This window comes from Hemitrygon akajei, chromosome 19 (assembly GCF_048418815.1).
Source record: "Hemitrygon akajei chromosome 19, sHemAka1.3, whole genome shotgun sequence".
Taxonomy (NCBI): domain Eukaryota; kingdom Metazoa; phylum Chordata; class Chondrichthyes; order Myliobatiformes; family Dasyatidae; genus Hemitrygon; species Hemitrygon akajei.
In genome coordinates this window covers 58,394,045-58,407,806 of record NC_133142.1, presented here as the reverse complement: position 1 = coordinate 58,407,806, position 13,762 = coordinate 58,394,045, and the positions used below count along the sequence as shown (strand labels likewise).

Sequence of the window (13,762 nt, the reverse complement as noted above, 5' to 3'; positions counted from 1 at the left end):
TTCTCTGCGTAAAAAAAACTTAACCCTCACATCTCCCTTTCACTTTCAATGTATGCATTCTGGTACAGATATTTCTACCCTGGGAAAAAGATACTCCCCTGTCTACTCCATCTATGCCTTCATAATCTTTTAAACCTCCATCAGATCTCCCCTCAGCCTCCACCGCTCCAGAGAAAACAACCCAAGTTTATCCAGCCTCTCATTAGAAGGCACATGCCTTCTAAAACAGGCAACATCCTAGTAAACCACGTCTGCACCCTCTCAAAAGCCTCAATATCCTTCCTATGGTGAGGTGACCTGAACTGTATCTAACTAGAGGTTTGTAAAGTTGCTATATAACCTCTTGACTTTTGAACTCTATGCTTCGACTAACAAAAGCAAGCATTCCATAAGCCTTCTTAACCACTCTATTGACCCATGTAGCCACTTTCATGGAGCTGTGAACTTGATCTCTCTGCTCAGCAACACTGTTCTTGCCCTTAACAGTGTACTGTCTCCTTGTGCCCTACCAAGGTGCAACACCTCACATTTATCTGGGTTAATCTCCATCTGCCATTTCTCTGCCCATATCTGCAACTGATCTATATCGCGTTGTGTTCTTTGCCAGTTTTCTACACTATCCACAACTCCACCAATCTTGGTATCATCCACAAATTTACTAACCCACCCACCTACATTTTCATCCAGATCATTTATATACATCACAAGCAGCAGAGACCCTGTGGAACACCACTAATCACAGACCTCCAGCTTAAGTAGCTTCGACCACTACCCTGTGTCTTCCATGTGCAAGCCAGTTCTGGATCCAAACAGCCAATTCACTGCAAATCCCATGCATCTTAATCTTCTGGATTAACCTCCCATGAGGGACTTCGTCAAACATCTTACTAAAATCCATTAGACAACATCCACTGTCCTACCTCATTAATCTCTCGTCACCTTGTCAAAGCACTTAAATAAAGTTGGTAAGACACGACTCGTCCCTAATCAGGCCATGGATTTCCAAATGCTCATACATCCAATCCCTAAGAAACTTCTCCAGCAATTTCCCTACAACTGATGGAGACTCACCAGTGTATAGTTCCCAGGATTTGCCTTTGTTCCCTTAGTAAATAGAGGTACAGAATTAGCTACTCGCCAGTACACCAGGATCTCACCTGTGGTTGGAATGGTAAATGAAATCTAATGGAGATATGAGGTAGATGGTAGGTAGAATAAGAAAGAACATTGATCAAGTGACACAGATCCAAGCTGTGTTCAAGAACAGAGACACTTGAGCGTCACTATGTTTAAATTATGCAAAAAGGCAGGACAGGTGGAAAGAGGACAATGAGAATGATAAGTGCAGACAAAGAGTTCTGCTATAACACATGTTGGTTATAATGGGATTGATGGATTATGGAAACCTATTTGCACTAATGTGCCACATTGGTTATAGTGCAACAGCAATAAGAATAAACTGTTTAAATTTGTGCTTTGAAGGCAACTACTGCCTGTTCTGCTGTATCACAATTTTTCTATAACATGAGGGTTCTCAGAAATGTAACTTACATGATAGCAGAACTACCTGTACAAACGCAGAGAACTGAGGATAAGCCTGTTTAATATCTGGTTAGTCCTCTTTATCCGGTTCCAGTAACCCTAAGGTTACAAAGATCCTTGAGAGGATGCAGAAAAACTTTACCAGGATTGTTCCATGGATGAGGAATCTTAGATCAGAGAACCTGGCACAAAAGCAGATGAGAGGTGTACGAGAAGGGATACTGCTACCACTTATTCAACCAGAGTGCTTAGATTAAAAATCATGGACAAAACATACAGTCATGAGGGGAAACATATTCTCTGTTATGCACAGGCATGACCTTCTCAAATTTACTGGCTGTAGCTGATGGGAACAGAATTGTTATCTTTAAGACTAAATATTCACAAGTTTGAATAACCTGTGTGCCTATGGGTGGAGATTGAAAATGGACAGATTTAAATGCTTCTGTCAATCTTCTCAGTTCAGCAAACCCCTGCATCCTCACCACCACCTTGACAACTTCCCTATGGTGCTTAGATCTGCACCAAGAATCTTATACATGCTCATACATGTTTGAATCCAATAATTCACATCTTTCATTGTCCTTTTCCAAAATTCAATCTCCAAAAGAAAGCTCCAATTAATGAACATGCTCAGCTTTTTTTTTTTTGAGAAGAGACTTCCAGATTCGGCTCTGTTAAAGCTTTCTTCTGGATTTCTATCTCAGCCTGTTTCCCATGCTGCTTTCCACAGCCGGACCAAAGCATCACTGATGTGTGTGCTGCTGAAAATGACAGAAGATAGTGTAACAGTGAAAGTGACTCCTTTGCAGGTTATGAATGAATCAATGGAGGGAAAGTGCAAGAGGGAGACAGAGATAATTAGGATTCCATGAAACCAATGTATGAATATCCTTCAGGAACATCAACCCTACAGGTAGAAGCAGAAACAACGCTTGCTTAAAAAAATGACTGAAGTTACCAGTTCAAACCCTGGCCAATCCTGAGATGCAGCTACTAAAATGGTAGATTTGGTAAAAGGCCTGCCCCAAATGTCCTCTCCTCTAGGGTCCTCCAATTAGTAAGAGAGTGCCCAAGAGTGGAGGAGGACAACCTCTGCCAAGCCAAACAGTTCACAGACATTCACCACTCAACTTCAGAGAGAAAATGAGCTTGACTAGTGGTAATAAAGAAGGATTATCATTACAACAGAACAAAGTGACCCAACTTGAAGCCCAGTGATGTTGCATTGTGATAAAGAATCTGAATGCCATACTTCAAACCTGTTCTGGGCAAATTCCTCACCTTGCAACTCCATGGCATACAGCTGCCCGTCCTGTGCCATGACAGGAAAAATCTCCTTCTCTATTGATGTTGGCCTGAGCTGCAGAAAAATAAACAACATGCAGAGTCAATGCCACTGACTTCACCTCACATGAATGCAGCTTAAAGCTAACAAATTCCCTGAATTTCTATGTCTAAGCAGCAGATTGTGCAGACAGTAACTGCAAGTAGGAGATCTAAAAAGATTCTCCAATGACCCCAGCAATTTAAGGAAACAACAAATATAGCACCCTATTCAAGAAATAAGGGAATGAAGGAAGAAAAGAGAACTGGGGCCAACAGCATTTGCTGGCACTTACTGTAGCAAAGAGAGGTGCTTTCTAAAAGCCCCAGTGACTTAGATTCCATTCTGACCTCTGGTGCTGTTTGTGTGAAGTTTGCATGTTCTGTCTGAGATGGTGGGTGCCCTGGATTCCTCAAAGATATGGAAGTTGGTAAGTTAATGTTCCACTATTAATTGGCCTAAATATGCAAAGCAAGTGGTAGAATCACGGGATGGGGGATTTGATGGAAATGTGGGGAAAATAGGGAATATCATCAGGAAAATAAGATTGTTCTGTTATTTGACATGGACACAACAAGATGAAGTGACCCCCTCTACATTCCAAAGAAATATGAAGAATTTGAATATGAAATAAATAGAATTATGAAGTAAGTGATAAACACACTTAGAAAAACATAACTTGATTAGACAGAGTCAATATGGTCTAATTAAAGGGAATTTGGAGTTGCCAAAGATTTTGCATCAAAAAAGTACCTCAAAAGCAAATGAATAAGCAGTAGAAGTGGCATATTTAGACTATCAAAGAATTTCTGATAAAGACCAACAAAAGCTCACACAATTGGAGTTAGGTGGAATAGTGATACTGGGAACATACAGAAATACCAATACTTGGGTCAGTACAGATTGGCAGCTGGTAACCAGTTCAGAGTTCCAGTCTCAATATACTTGCATTTATGAGACAAACCTTTGGACCTGATGAAATCAATTGGAACCATAACTTTCAACAACTGACTTTAAAATTTGTCTCACACTTCTTCACGGACAGTGGCATATACTGTCTTTCAATATTCTGGGACCTGCCCAGAATCCTGCATACTTTGGTAATTATCACAAACACCGTTAATATAACTTCCGCCATTTCTTTCAATACCCAGATGTACATTCCAACAGGACCAGGAGACTTAACTACCTTGAAGCACATTTGTTTGCTTAGCACTATCTCTTCTGTGATTGTATTGAGTTCCTCACCTCCCATTGCATTCATTACATCTCTCTGGCAATTTGGGCACGTCCTCTACCACGAAGACTGACCCAAAACGACACAGGATGAACATTCAACTGGACTCAACACTGACTTAGCAGAAGGTGGCAAGAGTGGTAGTAGATGGTTGTCTCTCAGACTGGAGGCAGGGATCAGTGCTGCTATTTAACACTTATATTAATGATTTATTGATAATGTGGTAAACATGATCACCAAGTTTGCCAGATGACACCAAGATTGGGTACATAGTGGACAGCAAGGAAGACTGTCAAAGCTTACAGAGTGATCTGGACCAACTTCAGAAAAAGGCTGCAAAATGGAAGACAGAATTCAATACCGACAAGTCTGACATGTTGCATTTCAGGAGGACAAACCAGGGTAAAACCAACAGAGTTAAATTTACACACTGAGGTGAGTGGTAAAACAAAGTTACTTCATAAGTCAGAGTACTGAGTACAGGACCTGGGATGTTATGTTGAAGTTGTACAAGATGTTGGTGAGGCCAAATATGAAGTATTATGTGCAGTTCCAGTCATCTACCTATGGAAAAAATACCAATAATTGAAAGGGAGCAGAGACTTGAGGACCTGAGTTATAGGGAAAAGGTTGAAAAGGTTAGGATTTTATTCTTAGCAGCACAGGATAATGAAGGGAGATCTTTTAGAGGCATACTAAATTATGAGGGGTATAAATAGGACACTTTACTTTCAGGTCGGGTGAGACTGGAACCTGCAGTCATAGGTTAAAGGTATTAGTTTACTGTATACATGGGAAATCTGAAGGGGAACTTCTTCACTCAGAGAGTGGTGCAAGTGTGGAACCAGCTGCCAGCAGAAGTGATGGATGTGGGTTCGACTTCAACATCTAAAAGAAACTTGGATAATATAGGGGTGGGAGGGGTATGGAGGGCTCTAGTTTAGGTGCAGGCATATGGGATTAAGCCGAAGACCAGGTTGACATGGACTAGATAGGCCAAAGTGCCTCTTTTTGTGCTGTAGTGCTCTATGACTGTGCTAAAATGGTTCACTTCAGAGGCACAAAATACAATAGTTGACCGTGCTCCTCCAATTCTTACTCTGTGATGGGACCAAACTCGCTTGATTCAATTCTTACCAATCTAGAGAACCAGGTTGCAACAGCTTCTACCCAGACTGGGTATCCCCCACGGATCTATGAATGTCTTGTTCTTATATCCATGTCTGCACTTTATCAAAGGCATGAGAGACTGCAGATGCCAAACTATATGGACAGGTGAGTATGCGTGGGAGGAGAATATTGGGTGTGGGTTATTTGAAAATGGAAAATTCAATCACTGGGATGCAATCACCCAAGCAGAATACAAGATAAGGCGCATCCAGTTTACATTTGTCCAAGGATAGGTAGGTTGCTATGGTGATAGGAAAATAGAATTAAAAATGACAAGCAAAGGCCTACCTATTACCGACCAGCCTCTGTCCCAACACATCCTCCATTTGGTTCCATCTGCCCATCAGGTTCCACCTGTCATCTAACAACCTGAATCCCAGCAGCTCTCGTACTGTTTTTACTGACAATCCTTCCCCCACTCTCTCAGTTCTGATGCACTTTCTTGACCTGATATGTCGACTTACACCTTTTGTCTCCATAGATGTACTTAGCCTGCTGAGTTCTACTAGTGTGCTCTTTTTCTGTACCATCAGATATATTGTGGTATCATCTGATATTTTGTACCACCATACGCAAACATACGCTGAAGATACCAAATCTAGCTCACCAGTAATTCATGATTCATCCACCATCTCAGAGTTATCACATTAGTTTTCCAACTCTCAATTCTGAATATGCAGAAATTTTCTTTAGTTATTACTGGGAAAACCAAAGCCAGAGGCTTCAACCCTTACTTGAATCCATTCCTTGCCCATCAAGTGGATATTCAGCTTCTTGGCGGAGACCGACAAGACAACAGCCTACACTGGTGTGACATCCCACCTCAAATTAAGACCAGAATCATACTGATACCATTACTTTCCACTTCCCTAATATTGTCTTTTGTTTCCTCTAGACTTAATGATTCCAATACATTCATGACAAATTTATCATCCAAAACTCTGCTATCTGTGCACACACGAGTCCTGTTCATTTATCATCTTAATGCTCATTCACAATATGGCTACTGCTTAAGCATTTTTAAAATGTTTATTGATGTTTTCAAACCTGTCCATCACCTCCCCAATCTTATTCACTCTAATGATACTTCATATCAACTCAATAATGTCCACAAATGTCGGTCCTATTGCAACCCCCCCCCCCCCCCCCCCAACTTTAAGAGCTCCATCATGGAATATATCATCAGCTGTTGGGACCACAGCTCTGAAACTCACATTCATAGAATCACAGAGCAATACAGCACAGAATAGGCCCTTCAGTCCAATTAATCCATGCCAACTCGATCCAAGACATCCCTGACCTTGGCATCTGGGAGGTAAAATACCATTCTGGTATCTCTTTCACATCCACAGAATCTGCAGCCTGTTCTCTGATTATGGAATCCCCTGTCACTATTGCACTCCTCTTCTCCCCCCTTCCCTTCTCAGCCTCAGAGCCAGAGCCAGACCCAGTACCGGAGATCAGGTTGCTGCTTCTTCTCTCCCACCCCAACCCCAACAGCATCCAAAGCAGTATACTTACTATTGAGGGGGACAGCCACGGTGCTACTCTGCAATGGCTGTGTATTCCCTTTTCCTCCCCTGACAGTCACACAGGTATCTGCTTTTTGCAACCTCGGAGTGACTATCTCTCTGTAGCTCCTACCTATCCCCTCATTTTCCTGAATGAGCCAAAGGAGCTGCAGCTCGTTGCACTTCGTGCAGATGGAGTTATCAGGGAGACTAGGAATCTTCTAAACTTCCCACATCTCACATAAGGAACATACCACTAACTCTGGACCCACATTCTCAGCACATTAGCTATATACTTACAGAAAGAAAAACTAGAAACTTACTGAGACCCTCCAGCTGTGCTTGCCCAAATTTGACCACTCACTCACACCTCACTTCATTCTATTGGCTCCTGCTGTTTGATAGATCATTACGATTGCAGCCTGATGAAAAGTCGCAAAAGCACCAGAGCTCTTTTTAAACCGCGCTATATCACCAACGAACCACTCGTGCCAATTGCAGGTTGCCAAAAAAAAATCCAAATCCTTTAAATAACTTATATATAAAAAAAAGGTCCCAGCTCTGACCCCTGTGGCACACCACTGGACACAGGCCTCCAGTCTGAGAAACAATTCTTGACCATCACCTCTGCTGCTTCTGAGCCAATTATAAATCCAATCCATGATCTTCTCAGAATCCCATGTGATCTTACCTCCCAGACCAGCATGCCATGAGGCACCTCGCCAAAGGCTTTTCTAAAGTCCATACAGTCAACATCCACCACCCTACCCTCATTTTCTCTCATTCTCCTCAAAGAACAAGAGATCTTTTAGATATGACTGCTCATGAACAAAGCCATACTGATTGTCATAGAGAGAGAACAGGGGCCCTCAAAGACCAAAGAGAACACCTTTGTGTGGAGCTGCACAAGATAATTAAAGAATATTTCTTCTTTTATTTACTGTAGAAGACAATGAACATTTCAGAAAAAGTTAAATGTAAAGGTCTTGGGATAGTAAGCATTACAGTAGAGGAGGTGCAGAGCCAGTTGTCTTAAAAGATATAAAGGTGGACAAATTCTAGGGCTTTACCAAGTTTGTCCGAGGACACTGTGGGAGGCTGGAGAAGGAAATTAGGAAGTACTGGCTGAGATACTTGCATCATCTTTAGTCACAGGTGAAGTGCTGGTGAACGTTGTGCTTTTATTTAAGAAGGGCTGCAGAGAAACCTAGGAGCTATAGATCAATAAGTATAATATCTGTCGTAGGTAAGTTACTAGAGCATTCCAAGGAATCTGTATCTGGAAAGACAGGTTGATTAGAGATAGTTAGCACAGCTTTGTGCATAGGAGATCAGGTCTTAAACACCTGATTCGAGCTTTTGGTAATGTGACCAAGGAAGTCAATGAGGACACGGCAATGTATGTGGTTTATGTGGATTCAGTAAGGCCTTTCTAATAAGGTTCCACATGGTAGGCTACTCTAGAAGGTTAGATGGCATGGAATCCAAAAAGAGATGGCTAATTGAATACACAGTTGGCTTGGTGACAGGAAGCAGAGGGCGATGATGGTTGCTGCTTGGATTAGAGGCCTGTGTTCATCAGGTGTCAGTGCTGAGCCCACTGTTGGAAGAACGTACAAAATCAGAATCAGAATCAGACTTTAATCGCCAAGTACCTATGCACATACAAGGAATTTACTTCCGGCAGATGTTGTCTCTCTGCTCATAACAATAATGGTTAGTAAGACTTCGGATGGCACAAAAATTGGTGGTACAGTGGACAATGAAGAAGGTTATAAAAAATTACAGGGGGATCTTGATCAGCTGAGCAAGTGAGCAGAGAAATGGCAAATAGAGTTTAATTCAGTTAAGTGCAAGACGCCCTAACTTTGAAAGTTGAGCTGGAACTTTCATAATGAACAGTAAGGATCAGAGGGTGTTGTAAAGAGGAAGCGCCTAGAATACAAGTACATGATTCAATAAAAGTGGAGTTATTGGGTGATGAAGAAGGGTATTGGCACGCTGGCACTCCCAGTCAAGGGCATTGAGTATAAAAGTTGGGAGGCAGGTGCAGTTGTAGGTGACTATCCCAGGTGTGGTGGTGAGGCTGCACTTGGGAGTATTATGTTCAGTTTTGGTCACCCTGCTACAGCAAGGTTACTAAACTGGAAAGAGTGCAGAAAGGACTTGCAAGCATGATGCCAGGTGTTGAGAGATTGAGCTACAGGGAGAGTTGGACAGGCTAGGACTTTATTCCTTGGAGTGTAGGAGATGGAAAGGCGATCTCATCGTGGTGTTAAAATCATGAAGTACATAGATAAGGTGAATGTAACCAGTTCTTTATCCCTGGGTTGGGGTATCAAGAACATGAGGGCATAGGTTTAAGGTGAGAGGGGAAGATTTAACAAGAATTTGAGGGGTAACTTTTTTATTACTCAAAGAGTGGCATGTATTTTCTTCATTCCCCTCCCCCCCGGGTTTCACCTATCACCTTGTGTTTCTCTCTCCCCTCCCCGCACCTTTTAAATCTACTCCTCAGCTTCTTTCCCCCAGTCCTGCTGAAGGGTCTCGGCCCGAAACATTAACTGTACTCTTTTCCAGAGATGCTGCCTTGCCTGCTGAGTTCCTCCAGCATTTTGTGTGTTTTGCTTTGGATTTCCAGAATCTGCAGATTTTCTCTTGTTTATATGTGGAATGAACTGCCAAAGGAAATGGTTAAGAAAGGTACAATAACTATTTTAAAAAGACAAGATGGATAGGAAAGGTTTAGAAAGTTATGGGGCAAACACTGGCAAATGGGTGGAGCATCTTGGTTGGGATGGACCTGTTGAGCTGAAGAATCTGTTTCAGCGTTGGATAACTTATTTCTAACCTCCAAATTTCTCATATCCATAACACTCTATTGTAGTGAATACTAGAGATTCACCACCCTCTGCAAGGAAGGAATTCCTCCAAACCTCATCTTTAAATGACGACCCCCAAATCTTGAAACTATGTCCCCATATTAAAGGCTCTCCCACTTGTGAAAACCTTTTATACCTCTAACGATCTTTATGCTTCAGTACTCCTCTGAACCAAGTATTCCTTCATCCTTATTCCTCCGAACTCCAAAGAATCCAAATGATTTACTGTTTGTGACAAGACAATCCTCTCAACTCAGGAACTAGCCTAGTCAATCTCTTTTAGACAGCCTTTATAATGGACTTAAGACTATACACTGTACCCAAGGTGTGATTCCAGCAATATTCTGCATTGGTGTAATGAATTTCCTTATTTCCAAATTCCCGCATCCAACGTCTAACATCAAACTTATCTTCCTAACCTGCTAACTGATTTGTGACTCCATACATTAAAGCACCTTGATCTCTCTGTACTCCACTCATTTGTAGTCTCACTCTTTAGTCTGCTTTAGATTCCTCACACTTAACCCACACTAAACTACATTTCCAAATAATTAACCACTCTCTTAATCTATCTACGAGTCCAAATATCCTCATTGCACGTCTTGTGAACACATTTTCATTTGACAGCTATTCATCCATGAGAACAAATGCCAGTTTTAAGATTGCAGCTTACAATCACAACCAATATATCACACCAGCTCCCAGTTACTTTCATTCTCCTGCATTATTTTGCAAGAGCACAGAAAAATTCCCTTTTGAAGTGCCATATTGACTCTGTAGCCATCATTCTTACAGGCAGTGAGTTCCACATTATCATCATACTCCAAAAAAACATTTATCCTTGCATCTGCCTTTAGCCTTTAATCACTTTAAACCTGATCCCTGAACTACCTGCAATGGGGAGCAGATCCCATATGGCTACACTGTCTAAATCCATCACGGTCTTGTATAACTCCATCAAAGTTCCTCTTAACCATCTTTATACCAGCAATTCCAATCTAACTTTGGATCTCAGGTACTAGTACGTCAACCAATACCTAGAACCAGTCAGTAGGCAAACTGTTACATGCTAAATGCAACATCAAACCATATCCATCTTCCCATTGCTGGGTCATTTGGTGGAACACCAAACAGACACTTAACAGAAGTGATATCCAGCAGCAACTACACCAAAGCATTATAGGCCCCAGTGCACTCCAGACCACGCTGAAAGTTCACTAGGACAGCTTTCAGACTGAGGATATAATACGCAGCTTTCTGTAACAGTGTCGAGTCATTCAGCACACATTAACCATGCAGAAACAGGCTGGTGGAGGTAATGTTCACAGTTGGGGAAGTATGGTGAACTGCTGTATCTAATTCTTGCTGTACCTCCCCTGGGATCTTCACAGGACAAAATAGTGGAAGCCTTACTCCACCTTCCGTCATGACAACATCAGTCCTGATATGATTTGATGTTCATTCATCAGCATTAAGTTTCTCACAATGAATCACGGGTTCCCCAGATGTCCTGGTCATCTGGTACAGTAATAGGACCCAAATTCACATCACCTTCAGCATACAAATGACTTTGAACACAAAGCATTGTAGTCTCCACTGCACTTTGAACCAGAGATTTCCCTTCTGGTGAAGATGACCATACCTGTATCCTGTTCAAAACTGAGGGACTGAAGATGTACATTCCCGCATTGATTTTATTTGACACAAACACCTGAGGTTTCTCCACAAATCGGTGTATCCGCCCAATCTCTGCTTCATATATGACCACCCCATATTTGGAAGGTTCCTCCACTTTAGTAACCTGTCAAATAAAGGGGCAGATGACATGTTCATTAAAATACTCCAAGGGCAGCAAGAACCTTTAAAAGACAAATTTTCCTCTCAGTCTTCACAGTTCATTTGTCACAATTGCAATTGCTCACACTACTCTATGCGTGGTAGAAGATCCCTGTTTCCCTCAGTTCTGGAATTGGTGGTAGGGAGATTGGAGTCTCACTCAGTCATGGGACTGGTGGCAGTGATGGCTGAGAAAGAAGTCTTGTAATCTTGTATTACACACACACACATACTTAGCCTTAAAGCAGTAACTTTGGCGACATTGAGGAGGTACATTCCTCAATGGATATTATAGCAATCATTACACCATGAGACAAAGCCTATTGGTTTTATTCATCTTTTGTGAACTGGGCGTCTTTGTCAAAGGCAACATTTATTGGCATTCTTAACTGCCCTTTAGAAGCAACTTCTCTAACTGGTGAAGGTGCTTCCGAGGTACTGTTTGGGGAGGGAGTTCTAGATCCATCGGTAATAAAAGACCAGGGCTGTAGTTGGAAGTCAGGATGATGCATGAGTTTGCAGGGAAACAGCAGGTATTGGTGCTCCCAGACACTCACTGCCTTTCTTTTTCTTACTGGTAGAAGTCACTGGTTCTGGAGGTCTGCCCAAGTGACCTGTGTCAGGAGTTCAAGTCACTTACTGTAGCAGACCTAGCCTCTATCCATTTCTTGCAATATTTATGTGGTTCATCAAGTCAAGTTTCTAGTCACCCCAGCTGGGTGACTCTAAAATGATCGACTCTCCCTTCTTGGAGATGGTTATTCCCCTGCTGTGATGCAAAATTGATGTACTACTTACCAACCCAGTGTTACTGGGTGTTATACTTACCACAATGGTACCTTCCTTCCCATGATGCTTGTGAAAGCGGACCATCTCCTGGAAGGGAAAGTCGCAGATGACATCACTATTTAGGACAAAGAAAGGCTCCGAACTGTCAGCAAACAACTCACGGGCCAGAGCCAGAGGTCCAGCTACAAACAAGAGTGAGGAAAGAATGGCAGTGTGTTACTACCCACGAGAGAACAGTCAATGACTCAGCCTGTAAAACAACCCTCTTTCAAAATTTATCTGAACCCTACATTCTCTCCCCTTGCTACAGACAGGCTAACATCAAACATAGCAAACAGCTAATCTGTGATCCAGGTTTCCAACTGGAATTTATAAACAAGAGACTAACACTTTTTTCCATGAAGAAAGAATATGCCAGAGGAAAGGAGTTAAGTTAATCATGTGCACAAGAGTCTAAGTTGCCCATACCTGTTGCTATAACTAATCAAGCACAATATAAACAGCCTTTGAAGGGGTACATTTTATCTCTTACTGAACTGTATCTCTGAATAGAAGGGAATATTATTGAAATTTCAGAAAATTCTTGTTTCCTGAAACATTTAGTGGACAAAATGAAACACTAAGAACTACAAAAGAAACAAAATACTTCAGTCCAGAAGAGAACGTTAATTGTTTGATTGGATCTAACTATAATAAATTCAATCCAGATTATAGTGCTCATAAACAAATGAGTTGCTGCCACTGACATGTAGAGAGATATTTTACCTGTTCCCAAGGGCTCCTTTTCGTGAGACAGTGAGATACGAATATTCAGCTAAAGGAAATAATGAAGTATACAGTTACTTCACCTTTTCTCTTGTAAGACTCTGATCCTTCATTGCTACCTTGTTAGAGCCATTTAGTCTATACAGAGCTAATTGGAAGGGGTGGGTTGGACACATGATCAGTGATCTGACCTGATCAGGTGCTCATCCAACCTGTGGTGGAAGGCACATGGGAACATTATGCATACAAACACTTCCTGGGTAACACTTGGAGCATGCTACACCATTAAAATTCCTTCCTTCATTTCAGGTATTAAGCAGAGTTCTCATTTGTAGACTCAGCTGGACTTGAGATATTTCTTACAGAGAAGTCCGTCCAACATTTGATCCCTTTAACAACATTACAAAAAGATTTCCCGGAAAATATCACAATTCCGTTTTGTGGATACGGCACATGGCCAATGCTTTTCCTATGTTACAGCATGACTGTCCTTCATAGGTATGCACACTGAGGTTGTGACAGGCAATTTATGATTGCAAGCTCATGAATTCTCTTTTACACACAAAAGTAAACAGAGAACCTTTTCTGTTTTGTGACTCATTGGAACACAGCTCCCTTATTGATTGTAGCTGCGGAATATTATACTTTTCACTGGAGCAATTTTCGACATGATTCTTGGTCATTCTCTTGAACTCAAATATTT

At 41.7% G+C, this 13,762-nt stretch overlaps 1 protein-coding gene across 11 annotated transcripts in view; it reads right to left on the bottom strand.

Moving 5' to 3' along the window:
* gmppb (GDP-mannose pyrophosphorylase B) overlaps nucleotides 1–13,762 on the bottom strand; it is a 29,795-nt gene that overhangs the window by 10,763 nt on the left and 5,270 nt on the right. For 9 of the 11 annotated variants that reach the window (XM_073072577.1, XM_073072578.1, XM_073072576.1 and 6 more), the window contains 4 exons: nucleotides 13,060–13,108; nucleotides 12,334–12,476; nucleotides 11,312–11,470; nucleotides 2,827–2,905 (listed from right to left, as the gene is read on the bottom strand). In XM_073072577.1, coding sequence (XP_072928678.1) covers nucleotides 2,827–2,905; nucleotides 11,312–11,470; nucleotides 12,334–12,476; nucleotides 13,060–13,108 — 430 coding nt within the window. The remainder of the gene's footprint in view (nucleotides 1–2,826; nucleotides 2,906–11,311; nucleotides 11,471–12,333; nucleotides 12,477–13,059; nucleotides 13,109–13,762) is intronic. The other 2 variants (XM_073072582.1, XM_073072584.1) reach the window with 1 other exon arrangement.